The following is a 19,875-nucleotide window of genomic DNA, read 5'->3' on the forward strand; positions in this document are numbered from 1 at the left end:
CCCCTCTTGCTTTTTCATGGGAACTCCACAACTGAAGTTCCTCCACAATCATTTTGGAGGAGGTCCATCCCAATCTCATTCCTGAGCACGTCAAAGAGACCTTGGGGGAGAAGAAGAGCTGCCCTCCCTTTGGAACCAGTCCTAGTGGTACATGACCTATAGCTGGAGAGCTACCTTTTCCTGATAGAGGAATCCTGGAAATGGGGCATAGCTGCCATCAGTGGCTGCCAGCAGTGGGTGTCTGCACTGAGGCATGAACGTGGCCCCAGAGGCTGGGGGGGGGGCACAGTGAGTTCCTGCAGGTGGCGGCAGCGCTGCTGGTGGTGGGAGCATGGCAGCGGTAAGCAGGGAGCTCCCGCAGGTGGCCGCGGTGCTGTCGACAGCGGGTGGGGGTGGCAAGTGCTGACCAGTGGTTGGCGACTACCCGCAGACGCCACTGGCAGCATTGGTGGTGGCCAGTGGCTATAGCGGACTGCCCATAGATGCTGCTGGCAGTGTCGGCGGCGATGGGATGTGTGGCGAGTGGCAACTGCCTGCAGGCATCACCAACAGTGTCAACGGTGCCTTTTTACAGGGGGTACACTGTCACACTCAGGGGGTGCATGTGCGCCCCCTACGCGTTGCCAGTGCACAGAGGCTAGGGGTGGATAAAGGATTCTTGGGGCCCACAGCCCAAAGATGGTTGTCTTGCCCTCTTATGTACCACTAACCATGATAGAAAGTTGCCATTATTAACAATGCAGCCAAATATGAAAAAGACACACATATAAGACCATGATGCATTTATTATTATTCAAATGACTGGGTTCCTTCAAGTTTTAAAGATGGAGAAAAAAATCTGATGATGTCACAGCAGTGAGGGCCTGTTCATTAATCCACCCTTGCCTAAGGCACAGATCTTTCCAGCCAAACACATTTGGTTCCTGTTGCTGATTGCTGTTACATCTTCCATTGTCTCCCCTACCTCCATGCTCCTTGTCACCTCCCAGCATCTGACTACCTGGACCACTGCAGGGCATGCTCCCAAAACACCAGCAAGCTGATTCAAGAGGACAGGCCAGACCTGCTTTTGCACAGAAAGAACTGCCCCTCTTGTACCCTCAACACAAGGGTAGATGCACTCAGCCAGAGGGACCCCTTCAATTCACCTGCTGCAAAGATGTTTCTGGGGGAAGAGGATAAGGGTAGATTGCACCCTGGGGAAACAAGAGATGGAAGGAGAACAAAGTAGCAGAGCCCCTTCTTACAATCCTTCACAGCCAGCCTACAAGCTATAGCCCAGGCTGAGACACAACTCTGCAGTTAATCACAAGCTGCAGCCCTATATCTCCAGTGCTTTCTGAAAACAGTCAGGAGCTCCCAGGTACAGATTCTGGTCAGACTACTCTGGGAACCTGGGGTTGAGGTAGCAATCCCTAATGTGAAGGTCAGATTATGGATAATCCAATAGGGAACCTCTAGTGACATTGGTGAGTCAGCTCTAGGGCCCTGGGTTGTTTCCCTTACCCAGACTGCCTTCCTGTGTACTTTCTTTTGTCTGCATTCAAGTGTCTCTAATTTTTATGGAGAGTGTGAGTACTTTGGGGTGACTGCCTTTTGGTCTGTGTTTTGGCAGCAGTGCCATACCTAGACTCCTGGTGGCCCTGGGCAAACTTTTAGTATCAGGCCCCCCCTTCACCGGAGATAATGATGTTTTTGTTGCAAAAGTCTTTATCACATCTGTGGTACCCATGTCTTTAAAGAGTTTGTTCTCAATTGATAACATTGCCAGTCCTGGATATGCACAATATTAAAACTCGTTTTGCAATGGTAATTTCTTTTTCATTTTTGGGACCCCCTTTCTGTCTGGGCCATGGGCAGCCATCCGGATTGCCCATGCCTGTGTCCAGGTCTGTTGGGCAGCATGTAGCGCTGGGGGTTCTGGTCCAGGATTGTGGCTCCTGGAGTTTACAGAGTCCTGGGAAAACAAATCAGCTTTATTGCAGAGGGTTGTGCAAGAAACACGCTGTTCCTGAGTAACACATATCAGCACTGCAGCAGCAGAACACCTCCTCCGCTAATGGGCAAAACACTTGGTTTTAGACAGCACCCACTCTCTGTCATAAAATCATAGAAAACTAGTGTTGGAAGGGACCTCAGAAGGTCAACTAGTCCAGGGGTTCCCAACATTTTTGATCGCGGACCGGCAAACCACGGACCAGAAGTGACTGGACCGACAAACTGCAGACTGGCAAAATGTGGACTGGCAGCCAACCCTTTTTTACACTCAGTATAAAAGCCTACCCTTTTATATACCGAGTATAAAAAAGGGTTGGCTACCCGTCTGCAGTATGCCAGTCACTTCCAGTCTGGCAGCCAACCCTTCACAGCCTGGTACCGGGCTGCGACCTGGGGGTTGGGAACCTCTGAACTAGTCCAACCCCTGCTCAAAGCAGGACCATCCACTACTACATCATCCCAGCCAAGACTGTCTATTTCAAAAACTTGCAAGGATGGAGATTTCACAACTCGTTCCAGTGGTTTACTGCTCTCATGGTGAGAAACTTTTTCTTCATTTCTAACCTCAACTTCCCTTGCTGCAACTTGAGACCATTACTCCTTGTTGTTATCTGCCGCCACTGAGAACAGTCTAGCTCCAAACTCTTTGGAGCCACCCTTCAGGCAGTTGAAAGCTGATATTAAATCCCCTCTCGTCTTCTCTCCTCCAAACTAAATAATCCCAGTTCCTTCAGCCTCTCCTCCAAAATCATGTTCTGCAGTTCTCTTACCATCTTTATTGTTCTCCCCTGGGAAAAACTTGGGTCCATAAGGGCTTCTTTACCTACCTGTAGAGCAGTGGTCTCCAACCTTTTTAAGTAGGAGATCACCTTTGACATTTAAAAACAACCCAAGATCTACCGTGTGCTGCTACCACCTGCCACCCCTGCCCAGCAGGTAAGTCTGTGGGGCAGAAAGGGATGGGGACAGATTGAAGCAGAGGAAGAAAAAATTATTTTGAGGCGTACCTCCCCAGCAGGTAAGTCACACCCAGCCAGGGCCCCACTCAATGTATCCCTGCTCCTGCCTCTGCAACACTGTCCCTCACTATGGGGGCCTCGATCTAGCCCCTGCCCCATCCCTCCCCTCCCCTCCCCCATGGACTGACCTGCTGGGCTGGAGCGTGGGCATGCATGCATGTGGGCACTTGGTGCCCCACCCCAGCCTCTGATTGACTCCAAGAGGCTCTGAGATCTACTGCAAGAGCAGTGGCAACGTGTAGGGGGTGCACAGGGGTGCATGTGCACCCCGAGAGCACTGGTGCACCCCCTGACAGCCAGCATTCCTGGGGGGGGGGGCAGGCAAGAGCGCTGATGCCCTCCCTGACAGCACTGGCTGAGTAGTGGGGGCACCAGGAGAAGCATGCCCACTGGCACTTCCAGGTTGGTGTGATCATCTGTCCCCTTCCCTGTGATCAGCTGCAGGCCTCCGCCCGTTGCTGACTGGCCGCTGTGGGGGCAAGTGCCCCCCCGCAACTCAGGAGGCACTGGTTGCCCATGGGGCTCTGAGATCTACTGGTGGATTGAGATCCACTGGTTGGTGACCACTGCTGCAGCCTTCAACTTGCAGCTTTCCAGGTCCTGTACTAGTCCAGCGCTCAGGGCCCTGAGCCACAGAACAAGCCCAACCGCGCTCACCCTTCTCTGCACCACCTAGCACTGCTGGCACTGAAACGCCCTGGCCATGCCAGCAGTGACCCGCTTGGAGGCAGCTTAGGCCACCAAAAAAAAAGGTCCTTTGACAGATATGATTGTGGAGAAGAGGAGTACGCGACCCCGTACCCGCTTGGCTGTGCCCGGGCAAGGTGCATCGGCTGCCCCCGCGCACCTGCGTTACTACGCGAGCAAATCCGTCTGGCCAGGTCCGGCCGGGCCGCGGGCTGGGGCGGCGGAGCGCGGAGCGATGCCGCTAGGGGGCTCCGGCTCTCGCGGCCGCGGGGCTGGCGGCTCCCGGCCCCTGCTGTCGACGCGCACCATGTCGGGGGCTGAACTTCCCAGGTCAGGCGGAGGCGGCGGCTGTCGGAGCGACCCCGCGCTGAGCAGCTCCTCTCGCCTGCGCGGCGGCCCCGGCTGCAGCGCCCCGACGGCCCCCAGCCGGGCTGGGCCGGGCTGGGCCCCGCGCGGTCGGCAGCTCCGGGACGGCGGGGCCCAGGTGAGGCGGGAGCGGCCCCTGCGGTCGGGCTCCCCGCGGCGGGAGCAGGCGGCCCGGGCCGGTGCTCGTGGTGCCCCCGCTCCTGGCGAAGGCTTGAGCCGGGCCCCTGCCGCCTCCCCGCGATGGAGCCCGGCTCCCTGCCGGCGCTCCTGGCTACGAGCCGCGGGGGGCGGGTCCGAGGGGTGGCTGCTCTGCTGGGAGAAGGCCAGGGGGACTGGGATAGACACGGCCGTGCGGTGGGCTCCTGGCTGGGATGCCTTAGGACCCGCACATCCCGGACCAGGCGGCCCCCCAGGGCCCTTCTAGGCCCGGTGTTTGGTGGACATCACCAAAGAGCAGGCCTCCAACCCCACTCCAGCGGTGTGCCCTTGTGGTCACTTTTTGGCAGGTGTCTGATCAGGGGTGCTCTCAGTGCCTCTGTTTCAGGTGTGATCTGGAGAGCGTAAGGACCGTGAAGCTGGAGTACGGTCATCATGACTCTCCACAGCTGCAGATCTCCACCTTCTGCCATATCGATTTCCTGCGGCCCAAGAGTACTTTGCTGTACCCGACCCTCCTCTAATACCCAGCCCCTGTTGCTGACACACAACCTCCTACCACTATGCTCTGCCTGCTTCCTTTCATACCCAGCACCCAGATGTCCCATACCAGAGTTAACCAACTACTTTCTTGTCATTGCAGTAGCAAGGGTGACAGTGCTCTCATTTCCCCGGATTTTACCACAGTCTTTTACAGGGTGTTCCTGGTATTTTGGATTTTGTTCCTTGTAGATGGGGAACAAAATCCTCCTTACTGTAAGGAGGCAGGGCCGGTTACGGTGGAATGGGACTGATCTGCGGGATGTAGGATTGGAATGAGGGATGTGGCCGAGCTGGGGAGTGGGGCTGGAGACAGAGGCTCTGGGCTGAGCTGGGGAGTGGGGCTGGAGACAGGGGCTCTGGGCTGAGCTGAGAGATGTGAGGCCAGCTCAGTGTGGCCTTGGACTCCAATCTAAGGCAGAAGGGGTCCATTTAGCCTGTGAGGGTAGGACTCTGTGGCTGGGCACCAGGTGACACTGAGCCTGGACCTTATTGTTGCAGAGGCTGGGCCATTGGAGGAAGGCGGATGTATTTTGCTGAGATCCAGTGGGCTCTGCTGGACCCTGGTCAGAGGCCTGTCTACAGGGATGTGGTACCTGATGGCTATGGGACCCTGGTCTCTCTGGGTAAGAAATAGTTCCCCTTTGCTGCTAGAGGCTTGCAGTCTCAGATGTGCTGGGATAGTCTTATCCTGTGGAATCTTCTTTAGACCCAAAGATTTGTGGGGCTTTGGCCCTACTCTCCCCTGAATGTATGAGAGACTGTGGCTTTTGCACTCACCATTGTTTTGTCTCAAGGCACTTGAAGAGGAGACCAGTGTCACTGCTGCTGTTTCACTACTGGGGGTAACTGGGGCCTGAATGCAGTTGAGCTTGTTACCTAAGCAGGTCTAGAGCTTGAATGGTGTTTGGAGGAGAGACAGGCTTGGAATCCTAGGTGTTGTAGGAAAAAAGCCATGGAGTTGGGGTCAAATGAGTGAATGGGGAGACTTCTTTCAGCCCTTTCATTCCTGTTGAATAGGACTTGAAGGAATGAAAGTGGGGCACAGAAAAAGTAAGTGGTGTCATCAAGGTCACCAATGACAAAGGTGAGACTAGAATCTGATCTGTCTGCGACCTGGACTGCCTTCCCAGTGTTATCTATCTGCCTATTGAATGTCTGGTTTGAGGAAAAAAATGTTTTATTCTCTCTGGGCTCTAACTGAGTCCAGGACCCTTTGGTGCCAGGAGCTGTGCATGTGAGTCCTGTGAGACAGTCTGCCCTAAAGAGTGTACTGTCTCAACAATGAGGCACATGGGTGAGAGACAGGAAATATTACTTAGGAGGTTGGTCAGTGAAAAGCACACCAGCTTGGGGATCACAAGACTGGGATACTAGTTCCTATTCTGCCACTGGCTTCCTGGGTGATGACTTTTAAGTCACTCCTCCTCCATCTCCTGTGCCTCAGTTTTCCTGCAAGTTAATCAGGGGCAATTATTACTATTTATTAGCATTACTGTAACACCTTTGAGTTCCAGGCTTTGGCTAAGACTGCAAATGAAAAAGAAAAAAAGCCTGGTTTTACAGATGAGAGACACAGAGAGTAACTTCCCTGGGGTCATTCAATATGGGTAGCAGAGCCAGGTCTAGTGAAAAGCGCACCAGCTTGGGTAGCAGAGGCAGGAACTGAACTCAGGACTCAACCAGTATCACAACCCCCTGGAATATCACCTGGCTATTGTATAATTTGTTGCAAAAAAGTCTTGTTAAGGACAGCTTTTTATATTTAATGCGTATATTTCCCTTTGTGATCATAGGCTTCATATTCATAATACCAAACACACACAATATAACAGATGGAAGACAAACATTAAGGTTGCAAAGTGAAGCACTCAAATGTTAGGAAATGCCAGAATCAAGTAGGAGTGTTTGAACTATTTTTTTCAGTTAAAATAAAAGTAAAACAGAAAACAAACCTCTAAAAAATTTCATTTCAGGTCAACTTGAGATGCTTTCTTAGATCTCAAACAAGAATGTTTTGCTTCATTTTCAGGTTATTGGCCCTTCCCCTCCCGTCCTTTTTTAAAATTCAAGTCAAAGAAATTCAAAATGAATATACCATTTCAAAATGAAAAGTCAAAATCTTGAAACTGTTTCAGTGTTTTAGAAAAATTTCCCTATTTTTTTATGACTGAAGCTATTCAGGAAGTTTGACCTGAATTAATTAATAGATTAATTTCTCCCCTAAATTGTATTTCCCCCTGTATTTACTAATGGTTATGGTGCTAACCTGCACCCCAACTCCTCTGCTCTAGAGTTAATCTTCCATAGATTTCATAGATATTAGGGCTAGAAGGGTCCTTGCAAGATCATCGGGTCCAGCCCCCTGTCAAAAGGGGCAGGAAGTAAGCTCGGGTCAAATGATCCTAGCAAGATAGGCATCCAGGTGTTTCTTGAAAGTGTCCAGAGTAGGTGCTTGCACCACCTCTGGGGTGGGGGGGGGGTGTCTCTTCCAGGCCCTAGGGACTTGGAAGGTAAAGACGTTTTTCCTTATGTCCAGCCTAAAACGGTCTTTCAGGAGTTTGTGACCATTGGAACTTGTCTTTCCTTGGGGTGCTCTGGTGAATAGATGTTGTCCCAGTTCCTGATGCACACCCATTATATACTTATAGGCTGTCACCAAGTCATACCTGAGCCTACGCTTTTCCAGGCTGAAGAGTCCCATCCTTAGCCTCTCCTCAAAAGGCCTACTCCCTTGTCCTCTAATCATGCGTGTGGCTCTCCTCTGGATCCTCTCAAGCTTTTCCACATCCTTTCTGAATTGTGGAGCCCAGAATTGGATATAGTATTCCAGCTGCAGCCTCACTACGGCTCAGTAAAGTGGGAAGATGACTTCCTGGGTCTTGCTTGAGATGCATTGGTAGATGCAAGCCAGAGTTTTGTTTGCTTTGCTGGCTGCGTTGTTGCATTGGTGGCTTATGTTCATCTTGTGATCAATCATGACCCCCAAGTTTCTTTCAGTTGTGGTACTAGCGAGCATAACACTGCTGAGCCCAATGGTGAGGCATAGGGGGTGCATGGGGGTACACGTGCATCCCCTGAGAGCGCTGGTGCACCCCCTGACAGCCAACACTTCCCTCTTAAGCAATGGGCAGGCGGGGCAGGTAGGAGCACTGGTGCCCCCCCTGCAAGCACTGGCCAGAGAGTAGGGGTGCCAGGAGAAGTGCCGCTGGCACTACTGGGAGCACTGCTCATGCTTCCGGGTCAGCGTAGTTGGTTGCGGGGGACCCCCCCCAACTCAGGAGGCACCAGTCACCCGTGGCCAAGCCTATAATTGTGGGTTTTTTCTCCTGAGGTGGAGCACCTTGCATATCTCCGTGTTGAACTCCATCAGGTTTTGATCCACCTACCTTGCAAGCCTGTCAAGGTTGACCTGGATTGCCAGCCTATCCTCTAGGGTGACTTCCCCATAGTTTGGTGTCATCAGTGAACTTAGTCCACTTCTGACACCACAATCCAGATAATTTATAAATACTTTGAAGAGTACAGGTCCAAGAACAAAGCCTTGGGGGACACCACTGGTCATCATGCGCTGTGTTGATTTGGTTCCATTGACTATCACTCTCTGGGTCTGACCATGGAGCCAGCTTCCCAGCCATCAGACCATAAGGTTGTTGAGGCTGCAGTTCCCCAATTTTACCATGGGGACATCATGGGGCATCAGGTCAAAGGCTTTCTTGAAGTCCAAATATATGATATCAACCGCTTCTCCTGTGACATCACCTGGTCACAGAAGGAAATGAGATTGGTCAGGCAAGACCTACCCACAACAATCTATGTTGCCTTCTGTTAGCCTGTTAATGGTTTCCTTGAAGATTTTTTCCAAGGTCTTTCCAGGGCTTGAGGTCAAACTGATTGGCCTGTAGTTCCCCAGATCTTCCTTCCTCCCTTTCTTAAGTATAGGCACCACATTGGCCTTCTTCCAATCTTTAGGTACCTTGCTCAAGTGCCACGAGTTCTCGAATCAGCCAGGTTCAGGAGGCAAGTTTCCCTTCGATCCTCAGGTCGCTCACTAGATAGTCTCCTTTGGCCAGTACCAGGTCCAGCAGCGCCTTGCCCCTTGTCGACCCATAGACTTCTTGAGACAAATAGAGCTTATCAATGCAGATGAGGAAGTGTTGCGAGCAATTGGATTTGGCTGAGTGGTCTTCCCATGAGATGTCAGGGTAGCTGAAGTCGTCATAATAACCATGCACCGAGACCATGCAGCCTCAGCCAGTTCCATAGTGAATTCATGGTCAAGTTCTTGCTGCTGATTAGGAGGTCCGTAGTAGACTCCTACCATTATATCCCCTTCAGCACGTTTCCCCTGTATTCTTACCCAGAGGGTCTCAAGTCGCCCTCCTTGGTTGACAATCTCTGCCTGTAGAGAAGTGTACTGCTCCTTCACATAGAGAGCTACACCCCTGCCCTTTCTTGCAACACGGTCTCTCCTGTACAAGGTATAGCTATTAGGGCTGTGAGAAACTTTGAGTGCTGATTCAATTTGGAGGAGATTTGGCCCAATTTGGTGGCTGAATCTCTGAATCAAATCAGGAGACAAATTAAAAGGCCTGAATCAATTCAGAGCTTTCCAAATCGATTTGGGAAAGATTCGGAGAGCTTCAGAGATTTGGGCAGTCCCCGCTTGCTGCCGCAGGGAGCTGGACCCGGACTCTGTGCTGGTAAGTAGGGGCAGGGGAGGGGGGGCTGGAGGAGGGTGGAGGAGACCATCCTCTGCCTGCTCCCCCAGCCTCCCTGAGCACCCCTTGACCCCCTGCCCGCTCTCCCAGCCCCCACATGGCTGCCCTGCTCAGCTCCAGCTCCTGGCTCTTTAAAAAAAAAAGAAAAAAAAAGCCCCTACTCACTGGCTGTTGCCAGGCAGGGGGGGCAGTGATCCCTGCTGCCTCACATTGAGTGGCGGGCTCATGCCAGAAGACCCCTGGCCCCCTGCCCTCTCATGGCTGTCCCGCCCGCCCCAGCTCCTGGCTTTTTAAAAAAACAAATGAACAAAAAAAGCCCCAGACTCACCAGCTGCTACAGTGGCCTCAGGGCTTCTGGGGGCTTGTGGCAGAGCCCCCCATGCAGCGTGGGGCAGCGGGGATCACCCTCATGCCTGGCAGGAGCCAATGAGTTGGGGCTTTCCTTTTTTTTTTTAAAGAGCTGGGGTTGGGTGGGGCAGCCATGGTGGGGTGGGGGTGGGCTGGGAGAGTGGGCGGGGGTCAGGGGGCTCATGGCAGAGCCCCTCACATGACAGGGGGGCAGCGGGGATCGCCCCGCACTTGGCAGCAGCCAGTGACTGAGGGCTTTTTTTTCGAAGAGCTGGGGCTAGGCAGGGCAGCCATTGACGGGGCTGGGAGAGCAGGCGGGGGATGGGGCTGATTCGGAGATTCGGCCGATTCAGTGGTGGTCGAATCTCCAAATCAGATTTGGCCAAATCAGTTTGGGACAGTGATATGAATCGCCGAATTGAAGCACTGTCCCCAGAATTGGCCAAATCTGAAGCAAATACTAGCTGCTTCGCAGAGGCTTAATAGCCATCTATACCAGTGGTCCAGTCATAGGTGGAGTCCTACCAGGTCTTCATTATCTCTATGAGATCATAGTCATTCTGTGTAGCAGAATGTTTGTTCTGTTTGTTATCCAAGCTCCTGGCATTTGTGTATAGGCAAGTCAGCTTGCCACCAGAGGCCCTAGGCTTTCTTGCACTCCTAGAATAGCCCCGTCCCTGGGCTGAGGTAGGAGTGAGTTCCCTTGTGCAGCCCGACCTTCTGATTTCGTGGTTGACGCTTGGTGGGCTTGCATTGGTAGTTATCCGCCCATCCTCCAGCGAACTTAGTTTAAAGCCTGGTCAAGCAGGTCAGCCGCTCTGGCCGAGAAGAGCTTCTTCTCTATTCAAGCGAGGTGGAGGCCGTTCCTTCCCAACAAATCATTGCCTCTCTCTCTGAAGTGCGGACTGTGGTCATAGAGGCCAAAGCCTTCATGTCTTCTGTTAACTTCTACAATTCTTCTCTCCCTCCTAGGCCTGTGACCTGTAACTGGAAGGATTGAGGAGAAAAGCACCTGTACCCCCAATTCTCTGAGCCCTGTTCCCAGAGTCCTGTAGTCATTCGTGACTTGGCTGGGATTGCTTCAAGCCATGTCATTCATGTTCACATGGATAAGGAGCATGGGGTAGTGGTTGGAGGGTTGGATACGTTTTTGGATCCTCTCAGCTACATCCCGGATCTGGGCCCCTGGGAGAAAGCAGACCTCACAGGCTAAGGGGTCAGGGTGGCAGATCACTCCCTGAGTCCCCCTCAAGAAGGAGTCTCCCATGATGACCACTCTGTGTTTTGTCTTAGGAGTGGTTGCTGGTTGCCTTTCTTCCTCAGGTGCAGGAGCTGGTGGTTCTTTTGGCTCTAGTGGTTCTGCAAGGAGTTTGTACATGTGATCCAGCTGGGTGGTGACCCTGGTGTAGCGTGCCTTGGGGCCGGAGACAGCCTTCATCCAAGTGACCCCTGGCTGGACATTATGGGAGCTCCTCTTGTATACCCTTGTCCTGCCAGCAAGCCTTGCTCTTCCCTGTTCTTACTTCTGGTGAAGAGCCTGGCAGTAAGAGTCAGTCTCCTTTTTGCCATCCCTGATGTCACGCACCCCCTGCACAGCAGTCTGGAGCTCCCTTATCCAGTACTCCAGAGACTCCGATGTGGAGCAAACCTCACAAGGGGAGGTGTCATTGCTCCTGATCTCATGTGCTTACAGATGTGCCAGGCAGCCCCCACAGCCAAGAGCTGGGTGCCCTGTGTGAGTGGAGGCCGGACCCATGGGTTCTGTTTGGGTGCAGGCCTCAGAGGTACCGGGTGGGGGGAAGGGGGCAGCCACGGAGGGGATCTTCAAGGTGTAGCACGTCACCACCATGGTACAGGTAACAGTCCGGCCTACTACTGTGCCAACCCTTCTCTTCATGCTCGCCACCTAGAGCCTTGTGCCCTGCCTGCACGCCCTCCTGCGTGAACCTTCATACTAATTCATGCACCGGACCCAGCGTGCACCTGTTGGCATGTTCTGTTCACAAGGCTCTGGTCGCATGGCTCCCTGGGGGGGTTGGGCCACGTAGAAGCCGGGGGGTGTGTGACCCTCCTCGGCTCCTCTCAGCTGCAGCTGACTATCTTCCACCTACCACGGGCCCCACATGCCTCCCGACTATGCTGGAGGTCAGAGTTGGGGTCCACCAGGTGTCCTGCTGGGGGGGGGGGGGGGGGGGGGGGGGGGAGGGTTCTGGTGCTTACTGGGGCATGACGAGCATCTGCCCATGTGTCTTGTGTCGGAGCCAGACCAAACTTTCCTGTGGCACCAGAGTTCAGTCCCTGATGTGTATGACCCTGTCTTTAGCTAAAGGAGCACCAACTATAATTTTTTCCACAGAGCCCCTGTCTCATTCAGTGCACAGCTTGGAAGTTTTCTGGGGAGAGACATGGGCTATGCAGTGAAGGAGTTGCTGTCTGTAAAACTCCTGCCTCATCCATTGTGGAAGTTGGCAGGTCTGTGGTCAACATAACCAGGAGTTGCAGGAGGAGGCAGTCCATGCCACTTTTGAGAACTGGATACTGTTTTTTAATCTTTGCATAATCTATTTCAGAAAGGATCAATAATTCGTTTTTAAAAGGGACTGGGTTTAAAAGATGGAACTGTTGGGCTTTGACTGCCCTTCTCTAGAGAAATACAGAGGTGCTCTTCCAAGATCTGTAAGGCAATGGTCTCTTTGCTCTTGGGCAGGGTTGTCCAACTTCCAGGCAGGAGGGGGCTGCATGCATGAGGCTCAGACCAGAGACTGAGGGCTGCTGGCTGTATGGACTACCCCTCCTCTGCTCTCTTGCCCTGTGGGCAGTCTAGTGTGTTCCCTGCCACCATGCACACAACCTTCCTGGCTCCACTTCCCCTCCCAGCAGTCCAGCTCTGTCATCCCCTCTCCTCCTATTATGTTGTATGGGCAGCCCTGGCACCCTCTACATCCCCTGCCCCACTCCCGCACAGGCAGCCTAGCTCCCTCTACCACACATGTAGCATCCCCTCCCTCCCAGCTATAAGTCCACTTACAGCATGGGCAGCCTAGTTCCTGCCTTTCTTTCACAGACTGCAAGCAGCCCAGCACAGCCCTCTCCTGCTGTATGCACAGATCAGGAATTGCAGTGCTCTCCTGCTGTGCTGCTCAGGACTGGGAGCAGGAAGTAGAAGCTGGAAGTGGGTAGGGGAGCCTGAAGAACTCAGCTGTTGTGGTAAGGGCAATGGTGACCATGCCAGGAGCCTGCAGGCTGCATGCTAACCATGCAGGGGGTTGCATGCAACCTGTGGACTGCCAGCTGGACAGCCATGATCTAGTTCTCCAGGACTGAAAGGGCTTGGATGTTCATAAGGGGAACTGATGTGGATGAGAATTAAGTTAGAGCAACTCAGAAGCTAGTTGCATGCCCTCATGAGCTGCATCTGAGCCAGGATATAGTTAGAAATGCTTTTGCAAGCCCTCCTCCCTTTTCCTCATAAAATAAGCTCTGCCCACACAGCTCACAGCCATCATTTGATCAGTTTAAATCTCACAGAGTGCTTGTTCCAGGTACTTAGCAAATTTAGGTAGTGTCAGTTCCACTCAGGACAGTCCTCTGCCATACTCTCAATTTTCTTAAGCTTTCTGAAAACCAAGGTGGAACTGTACTGGTTCTGTACTGGTTTAACTCAGGGCAGTTCTCCCTCCCCTTGAAGCAATTGTCTCAGGTTATTTGCAAACAGAGCTGGAGGATCCAGTGCTAGTTTATGCCTAGGGCAATTCCAGTTTAACATGGATCAGTTTTTCAGGCTCTCCAAATTCAGGCAGGCATTACTGCACTCATTACTCTTGTGGCAGAGTCTCAACAATCTGAGCAATTTTTTCAAACTCTCTGCACACTTGTGCAGGTATCATTTAGTTAGTAGGCATTCAGGTTGCCTTCTCAAGGGTTTTTTCCACAGCCAAAGCAGTTAGAAACTTATTTTTATAGATAAATATAAAAGGAAGCTGAGATTCTAGAGAGTGAGGGGGCTGCTTGGCCTGGTCTGAGCCTGAAGTCTCATTACCTGGGTTTTCTCTTTGTCTCAGCAGATGGCGGGATGACAAATGCAAATCCCCAACAGGGATGCCTTGAAACAGCCCAGCCACATGGGACCTTACCCGGGTTACGGTCTGAGGTGAATATTTACCAGGCCCTGGGCCATGCCATTACCAGACCAGAGGGGCAGCAGGGTAAAAGATGGGGTAAACTGCCTCCTGGTGGGGAAGCCCTGAAGAAGTTCAAGGAAGGCAGTGCTGCCTCGCAGAGAATGCAGGTCCTGGCACGGGGGATGGGAGCAGGGGAAGGGCAGAACGTGTGTGCCCAGTGTGGGGGGAGCTTTATTCAGGTTGCACGCCCTGCCCAGGCCCCACAGCTGCAGCCCCAGCCACAGCCGCAGCCACCAGCACTACCACGGATCCCTGCAGCAGAAAGACTCTATCAGTGCCCTGACTGCGGCAAGCGCTTTGCTGTCAGCTCCCACCTCACCATCCACCGGCGTGTTCACACGGGCGAGAAGCCATACCAGTGCGGAGAGTGCGGGAAGAGCTTCAGCCAGAGCTCAACGCTGGTGCTGCACCGGCGTGTCCACACAGGGGAGAAGCCCTACAAGTGCATGGACTGTGGAAAGGGCTTTGCTGTCAGCTCCCACCTCACCAAGCACCAGCGCGTCCACACAGGTGAGAAGCCCTTCCAGTGCCAGCACTGCGGGAAGCGCTTCAGCCAGAGCTCCACACTGGGCCTTCACCAGCGCACCCACACTGGGGAGCGTCCCTACCGCTGCAGTGAGTGTGGCCGCGGCTTTGCTGTCAGCTCCCACCTCACCATCCACCAGCGCATCCACACGGGGGAGAAGCCGTACCGCTGCCCCCAGTGCGGCAAGAGTTTCCGCCAGCGTTCTGGGCTCATCACCCACCAGAGGAGCCACACGGTAGCACGGCCTTACAAATAGGGGCCAGGCATTCACAGATGGGACACTGGGCTGGGGCTTGGAAGGACGTGGGTTCATTAGGGTGGCTGCAGGTGAGCTGCCTTGCCTCCATGTCCCTCAGGTCCCCTCTGCACGAAGTGGGGGCAGTGATGCCAGCCTTCTTTTCAAAGTCAGCTGTGGGTTGGGTGTGAATGCACATTCTTGCAAAATTTCTGTAAGGTGAAAAGGTAATGGCAGAACAGAAGTGCCATGTCAGCCAACAGTTAGTGCAGTGCCTCAGGCGAGTGGCAGTGTGATTGCTTTACACTCCTCCTCCACAGCTTGAGCTCTGTGCTTGGACTGGGTTTCCTATGGTGCACCAAGGCTTCCCCTCTTGCTGATCCTTAGCTGCACAGACTGATAATGAGGGATGTAAGCCAGCCATCAAGGAGACTGGGGATGAGGTACCTAAATTACACTTTCCAGGCAGCACGCTCTAGTATTTTGGAACTGAAATATTTTAGGGTTTGTTTAAAATATTCCAGTTACCAGGCAAAATAAATTGTATATTACTTTATTTTTACCGAGATCCTGTGCTGTGCAATAGAACATTTTGACAAAGGATTTTTCCTTTTAGGGTACATTTTCCATAATAAACACTCCTATTTTATGATCAGCCCTACATAGATATGTCTTGCACATGGCTGACCAGAAATGCCAGTTCACCTTACTTCCTGTGGCCTTTCAAGTTGAGCACTGCCAAAATTACAGCTCAGGGCCGTAAAATGTGACTGGCCAGTTCCCCCATATCTTGGTGGCCTGTCAAGTCAGGAAATGCTTTTTATGGCTTCCCATGTAACCTTAACTCTACCCCTGTGTATATATGGATTGCCATAGTCCACAACCACATGCTATTTTCTCTGGAGAACACGTCCCATGTCCTTTGTACTCTTTCAATGTAGCATCCTTGGATGGAATTTTCTATTTTTTTTTTTAAGATAGACAAAGATATTCTTTCATATGGAACAATTTTCATGTCATGAACCACATTTTAATAGACACATTTGTGGATTGCTTCTTCTGCTTGTGACAGTTGCATCAGGTCCCTGCAACAGTGAGAGCAGCCATCTTCTTAAGGTACCAGGAGAACAGTATTGAATGACATCATTTTTTTTGTTTCTTTTAATGCAGTTTATTAGCTAGGGGTAAAGGTGGAAGAGCTATGTGCTGGACAGGCCCAAGTTATTCTTGAAACCGTGGCATGGCTCTTTCACTAACAAGTTCTTTAATTCTTTTCCACAGTTATTTGTACAACAGTGGTTCCCAAAGCAGGGGTGCTACAGCATAGAGTGAATGGGCTGACAAGGCCCACAGAAATTCAGTTATAGAAATTGGGCTCAGGCCAGAAGTAGAACCATGAGCTTGGAAGTGACCTTGCTGTGGACAGAGACTGGAAGCCATTTGGGGTAGAGCAGCTTCAGCCAGCTTGCATTATAGAAAATCCATTATAAAGCTTTTTTCGGACATTTATTCTGCCCAGACAGACAAAGCAGTAACATGAAAACACTTTGCAATAAAACGTGAAGTGACTCTTCATTCATGTGTGTCTTACTGTCTTATTTAGATTGCAACCTCTTTTCATCCCCGAATTACATCTATTTGGCATCTGTTCATCAGTGAGTGATGGTGGATATTGCAGCTATTCTACTGACCAGTAGTGCATTTTCTCTTGTGGCTGTAAAGACCAATGTTTAGACTTGCAGGGTCACAGTGGTCACAGGTGTATATGGCATTTCCTTTGGTCTCATTTCTGACAGGCTGTTTCTTTTAGTTATGTTTTAGTTGTAATCTGAGTGACCATTCCTCATTGATGTTGGACTCCATGATCGAGAAGGGAGCACCACTTTGTCCTGTCTCCAGCTAAGGCCTCACAAAGGTTTGGGTCATTTCCAAAAGCCTTCATATCCTGTTTGCATATGTCTTTCAAGCATAATTTAGGGTGCCCTACTCTTCTCTCCCTACCTGCAGTTTGCCTATAAAGGATGTTCTTCAGGATGCACACATCTTCCATCCATTACACAGCACCCAGTCCATTCCAGGCAATTGGAGTATTACTGTTGTTGTTTTGTTACACAGGCTACAAACACACCAGGAGTTGTTTAGTCACCCTTACGCTTTGAGAGAGTTAGGAATTTACCCAAACACAAGTTACTGGGCTCAGTGGACATGAAATTGAGTAATTTGCAAGGAGTTTTATATATAAGAAGTTATACTAGGTCAATAGTTCATGGATTTTGGGGGCAACAGACCAATTTTGACCCTCAGATTATCTACTGGACCTCCATACAACCTAAGCAAACTTTTAAATTAAGATCCTATGAAAGCCAGGTACTTACCACAGTCTCACAGTAGCCCATGCAGTACCATTTAGAAACCACTGGACTAGGTGTATGATCAAATGGTCTTTTTTGGCTTTAAACTCTAAGTACTGAACCTGCACCTTTCAACACACTACAACTTGTGATGCACAGAACTGGTCCATATTTTCCTAGTGCTTACCAGGAGGCTTGCTTTCCTTTCACAGGAGTGTCCCAGTCTTACTACGTTGTCTGCATCATTATTTTTAGTCTTGCATCCAGTTTCCTATTGTTGTAAGATCCTTTAAAACCAAAAATTGGGGTCTTGATAAAATGAACTGATAACATGGATTTTTCCCCTCTGAAACAATAAGCTTTCTCTGGAAAATTTTATGGTTTTTTTAAACCTTTTGGTCCGAAACCAAAAATGTTAAGCTGAATGCCAAAGTTTTTTGGTTGGAAACTAAAAAGATTTTGTTTTGCTTGAAAATGTTTAGATTTGGGCCTTTGGACCCAAAAGTATCCATGGAAGATATCTATATAACCTTCTTTTGTTGGTTTTCTGTTTTCATTGAGTTTTCTGGGTGGTTAAAGGGAGTTCTGTTAGGTTCTAATGCCAGAATGGAAATACCACTATCTTGATTGATAGTGGGGAATCAATTTGAATATAAAGATTAGTTGCTACAGTTGGATGTAAAATATCAGTCTCTGTAACTATGCCTGGAATGTTACTAGAGAGGATGTTCCTGTGGTCACTTTGGGACTTAATGTCTATTACATGGTTGCCTGCAGCTGTCAGGGACTGGATCAAGTAGCACCTGCCAGCCCACTTCTCCTGTGTTACACTCCAGGTGAGGGTGCCGATGTGAAACTGGCAGACAAGTTTCCTTGGGTGAATTTGATATCTTTTATTAGACCAACCCAAATGGTTGGAGAATAGTTATTAAGCAAGCTTTCGGGTTCAAAAACCCTTCGTCAGGCTCAGGAAGCTTCAGCAGTTGGTGTGTGCTCTTCCCGGAGCATTTGATTACAATTTTTGCCAGAAGTCTGACAGATACCTCCATCAGAGGTGCTACACATTGTACCACCATTCCTACCACGCCTGGCTGTGTCCCTGTGTTGCTTCCAGGAGAATTAAAACTATGAAATATATGAAAAACATTAAATGGGAGTGAGTGCTGGAAAATACAACCAAGGTCATGTATCCAGTCCTGTGTATAGTACTGCTTTCACCACAAGGCAGGCTAGGTTTGCACTAAGAGACAGCTTGTAGCCCTGGACTGCTACAGTAACTCTGATATCCTCAGGGTCAAGCACTTGGGAAACAGTATGGTGATACAAAATTATCACTCCCAGTGACTGCACGTGAAAATGCCTCATATTTATTCCCAATTAGGTATAGTTGAAAACTGGAATTCCCTTGTGGTGGGAAAATCTGACATTTCAAAATTTGCCTTCATTCTGAATTAGAGCAAAATGAAAGTTAAAATGTTTTGCAAAATATAATTTCTGGAAAATAAAATAATTTCAGGTGAATTGGAACATTCTGTATCAATAAAGTAAAAGTTTTCTTTCCAATCTTTGTTTTTATATATATATATATATATATATATATATATATATATATATATTTTAATAATAGATTTTGAAATGAGGCTGATTCAAAATGAAAAATCAGTGTTCCATTTAAAGTGCTGAACTGGAAAATGATGATTGAAATGCTTCATTAGTTTTTTAACCAAACCTAATTTTTGCAGATCAGTCCATTCCTGAGAAACATTTTGATTGCAGTGAAATGGGATTTTTAGATGGAAAACCTTTCAGTATGATTTTGTATCAGCTCTTTTCCCTGTACAGTATGTAATCTCTGTAAGATGTATTTCTTTTCCCCAGAAGTATCTTCCTTAAATTTATTACGATCATACATATTTTAAGCTTACTTAATATCACTGACTCCAAGTGTTCCAAAATAATGCATCAGTCCCTTCCAAAATCATGACTTTGGCTTAAAAATAATGAAAATTTAAATGAATTAATTCATTGGGATTTCTTCATGTTTGCCTTTATATAAAGATGCTAAAAGAGCACAGTCTGGTCCTGTCTTCCACCATTTCTCTGCTATAAAGATTAGAAATTCACTTGTTTAAAAAAAGCATGAAACCTGGAAGTATCCCCAAATCACAGTGAAGTAAAGATCTCAAGACTTGTAAAAAAATCATGAGAGACAGCAATATCATTCAGTGTCCGTAACACATTCCTAAGATCCTACCATTCCTCATTGGATATTAAATTCTGTAGCTGTCAGATGTGGGAGATTGGGGGAGTGGAGAAAGAGTTATAAAATCCGTCTTTTATTATTATTAGTCACGTTTTTTACAGCTGTTCCAAAAGGCCCCAATATGCTTGATATCACACAGAGAAAGAGCATTCTGTGGGGCCTGCTTGGACAATCTTACAGCCTAAATAGACTAGACAGGGTGGGGAAAAGTGAGAACTGAACATAGTGGCCAAAGCAGGTAGTGGGCTGGGACCTAGGACAGTTTAGTTTCACTTCTAGCTCTACCACAGCCCTGCCCAGCTTTGGGCAAATTAATGTTGGTCAAATCATATCCTTGTTTCGGCCACAGTTTCCCCTATCAATAAAAAAGAGTGTCATTCTGACTCTCTTTGCAAAGCATTTAAGATCTGTGGGGGAAAAATAGGCCCCTGACAGATGTTACACTTAAGACATGATTAACTGGTTAATCCTATTTTAAGTAGTG

General features: G+C 49.7%; 1 protein-coding gene across 1 annotated transcript in view; it reads left to right on the forward strand.

Annotated features, from left to right (window-relative positions):
- The first annotated feature begins 3,965 nt into the window (after positions 1 to 3,965).
- Positions 3,966 to 19,875, forward strand: part of LOC102563743 (zinc finger protein 436-like) — a 30,598-nt gene continuing 14,688 nt past the window's right edge. The window contains exons 1-3 of the mRNA XM_059728495.1: positions 3,966 to 4,188; positions 5,268 to 5,392; positions 13,897 to 14,777. Of these exons, the coding sequence (XP_059584478.1) occupies positions 5,293 to 5,392; positions 13,897 to 14,777 (981 nt within the window). The 5' untranslated portion in view covers positions 3,966 to 4,188; positions 5,268 to 5,292. The remainder of the gene's footprint in view (positions 4,189 to 5,267; positions 5,393 to 13,896; positions 14,778 to 19,875) is intronic.

Source organism: Alligator mississippiensis, chromosome 5, assembly GCF_030867095.1.
Source record: "Alligator mississippiensis isolate rAllMis1 chromosome 5, rAllMis1, whole genome shotgun sequence".
In the NCBI taxonomy this organism is placed as follows: Eukaryota; Metazoa; Chordata; order Crocodylia; family Alligatoridae; genus Alligator; species Alligator mississippiensis.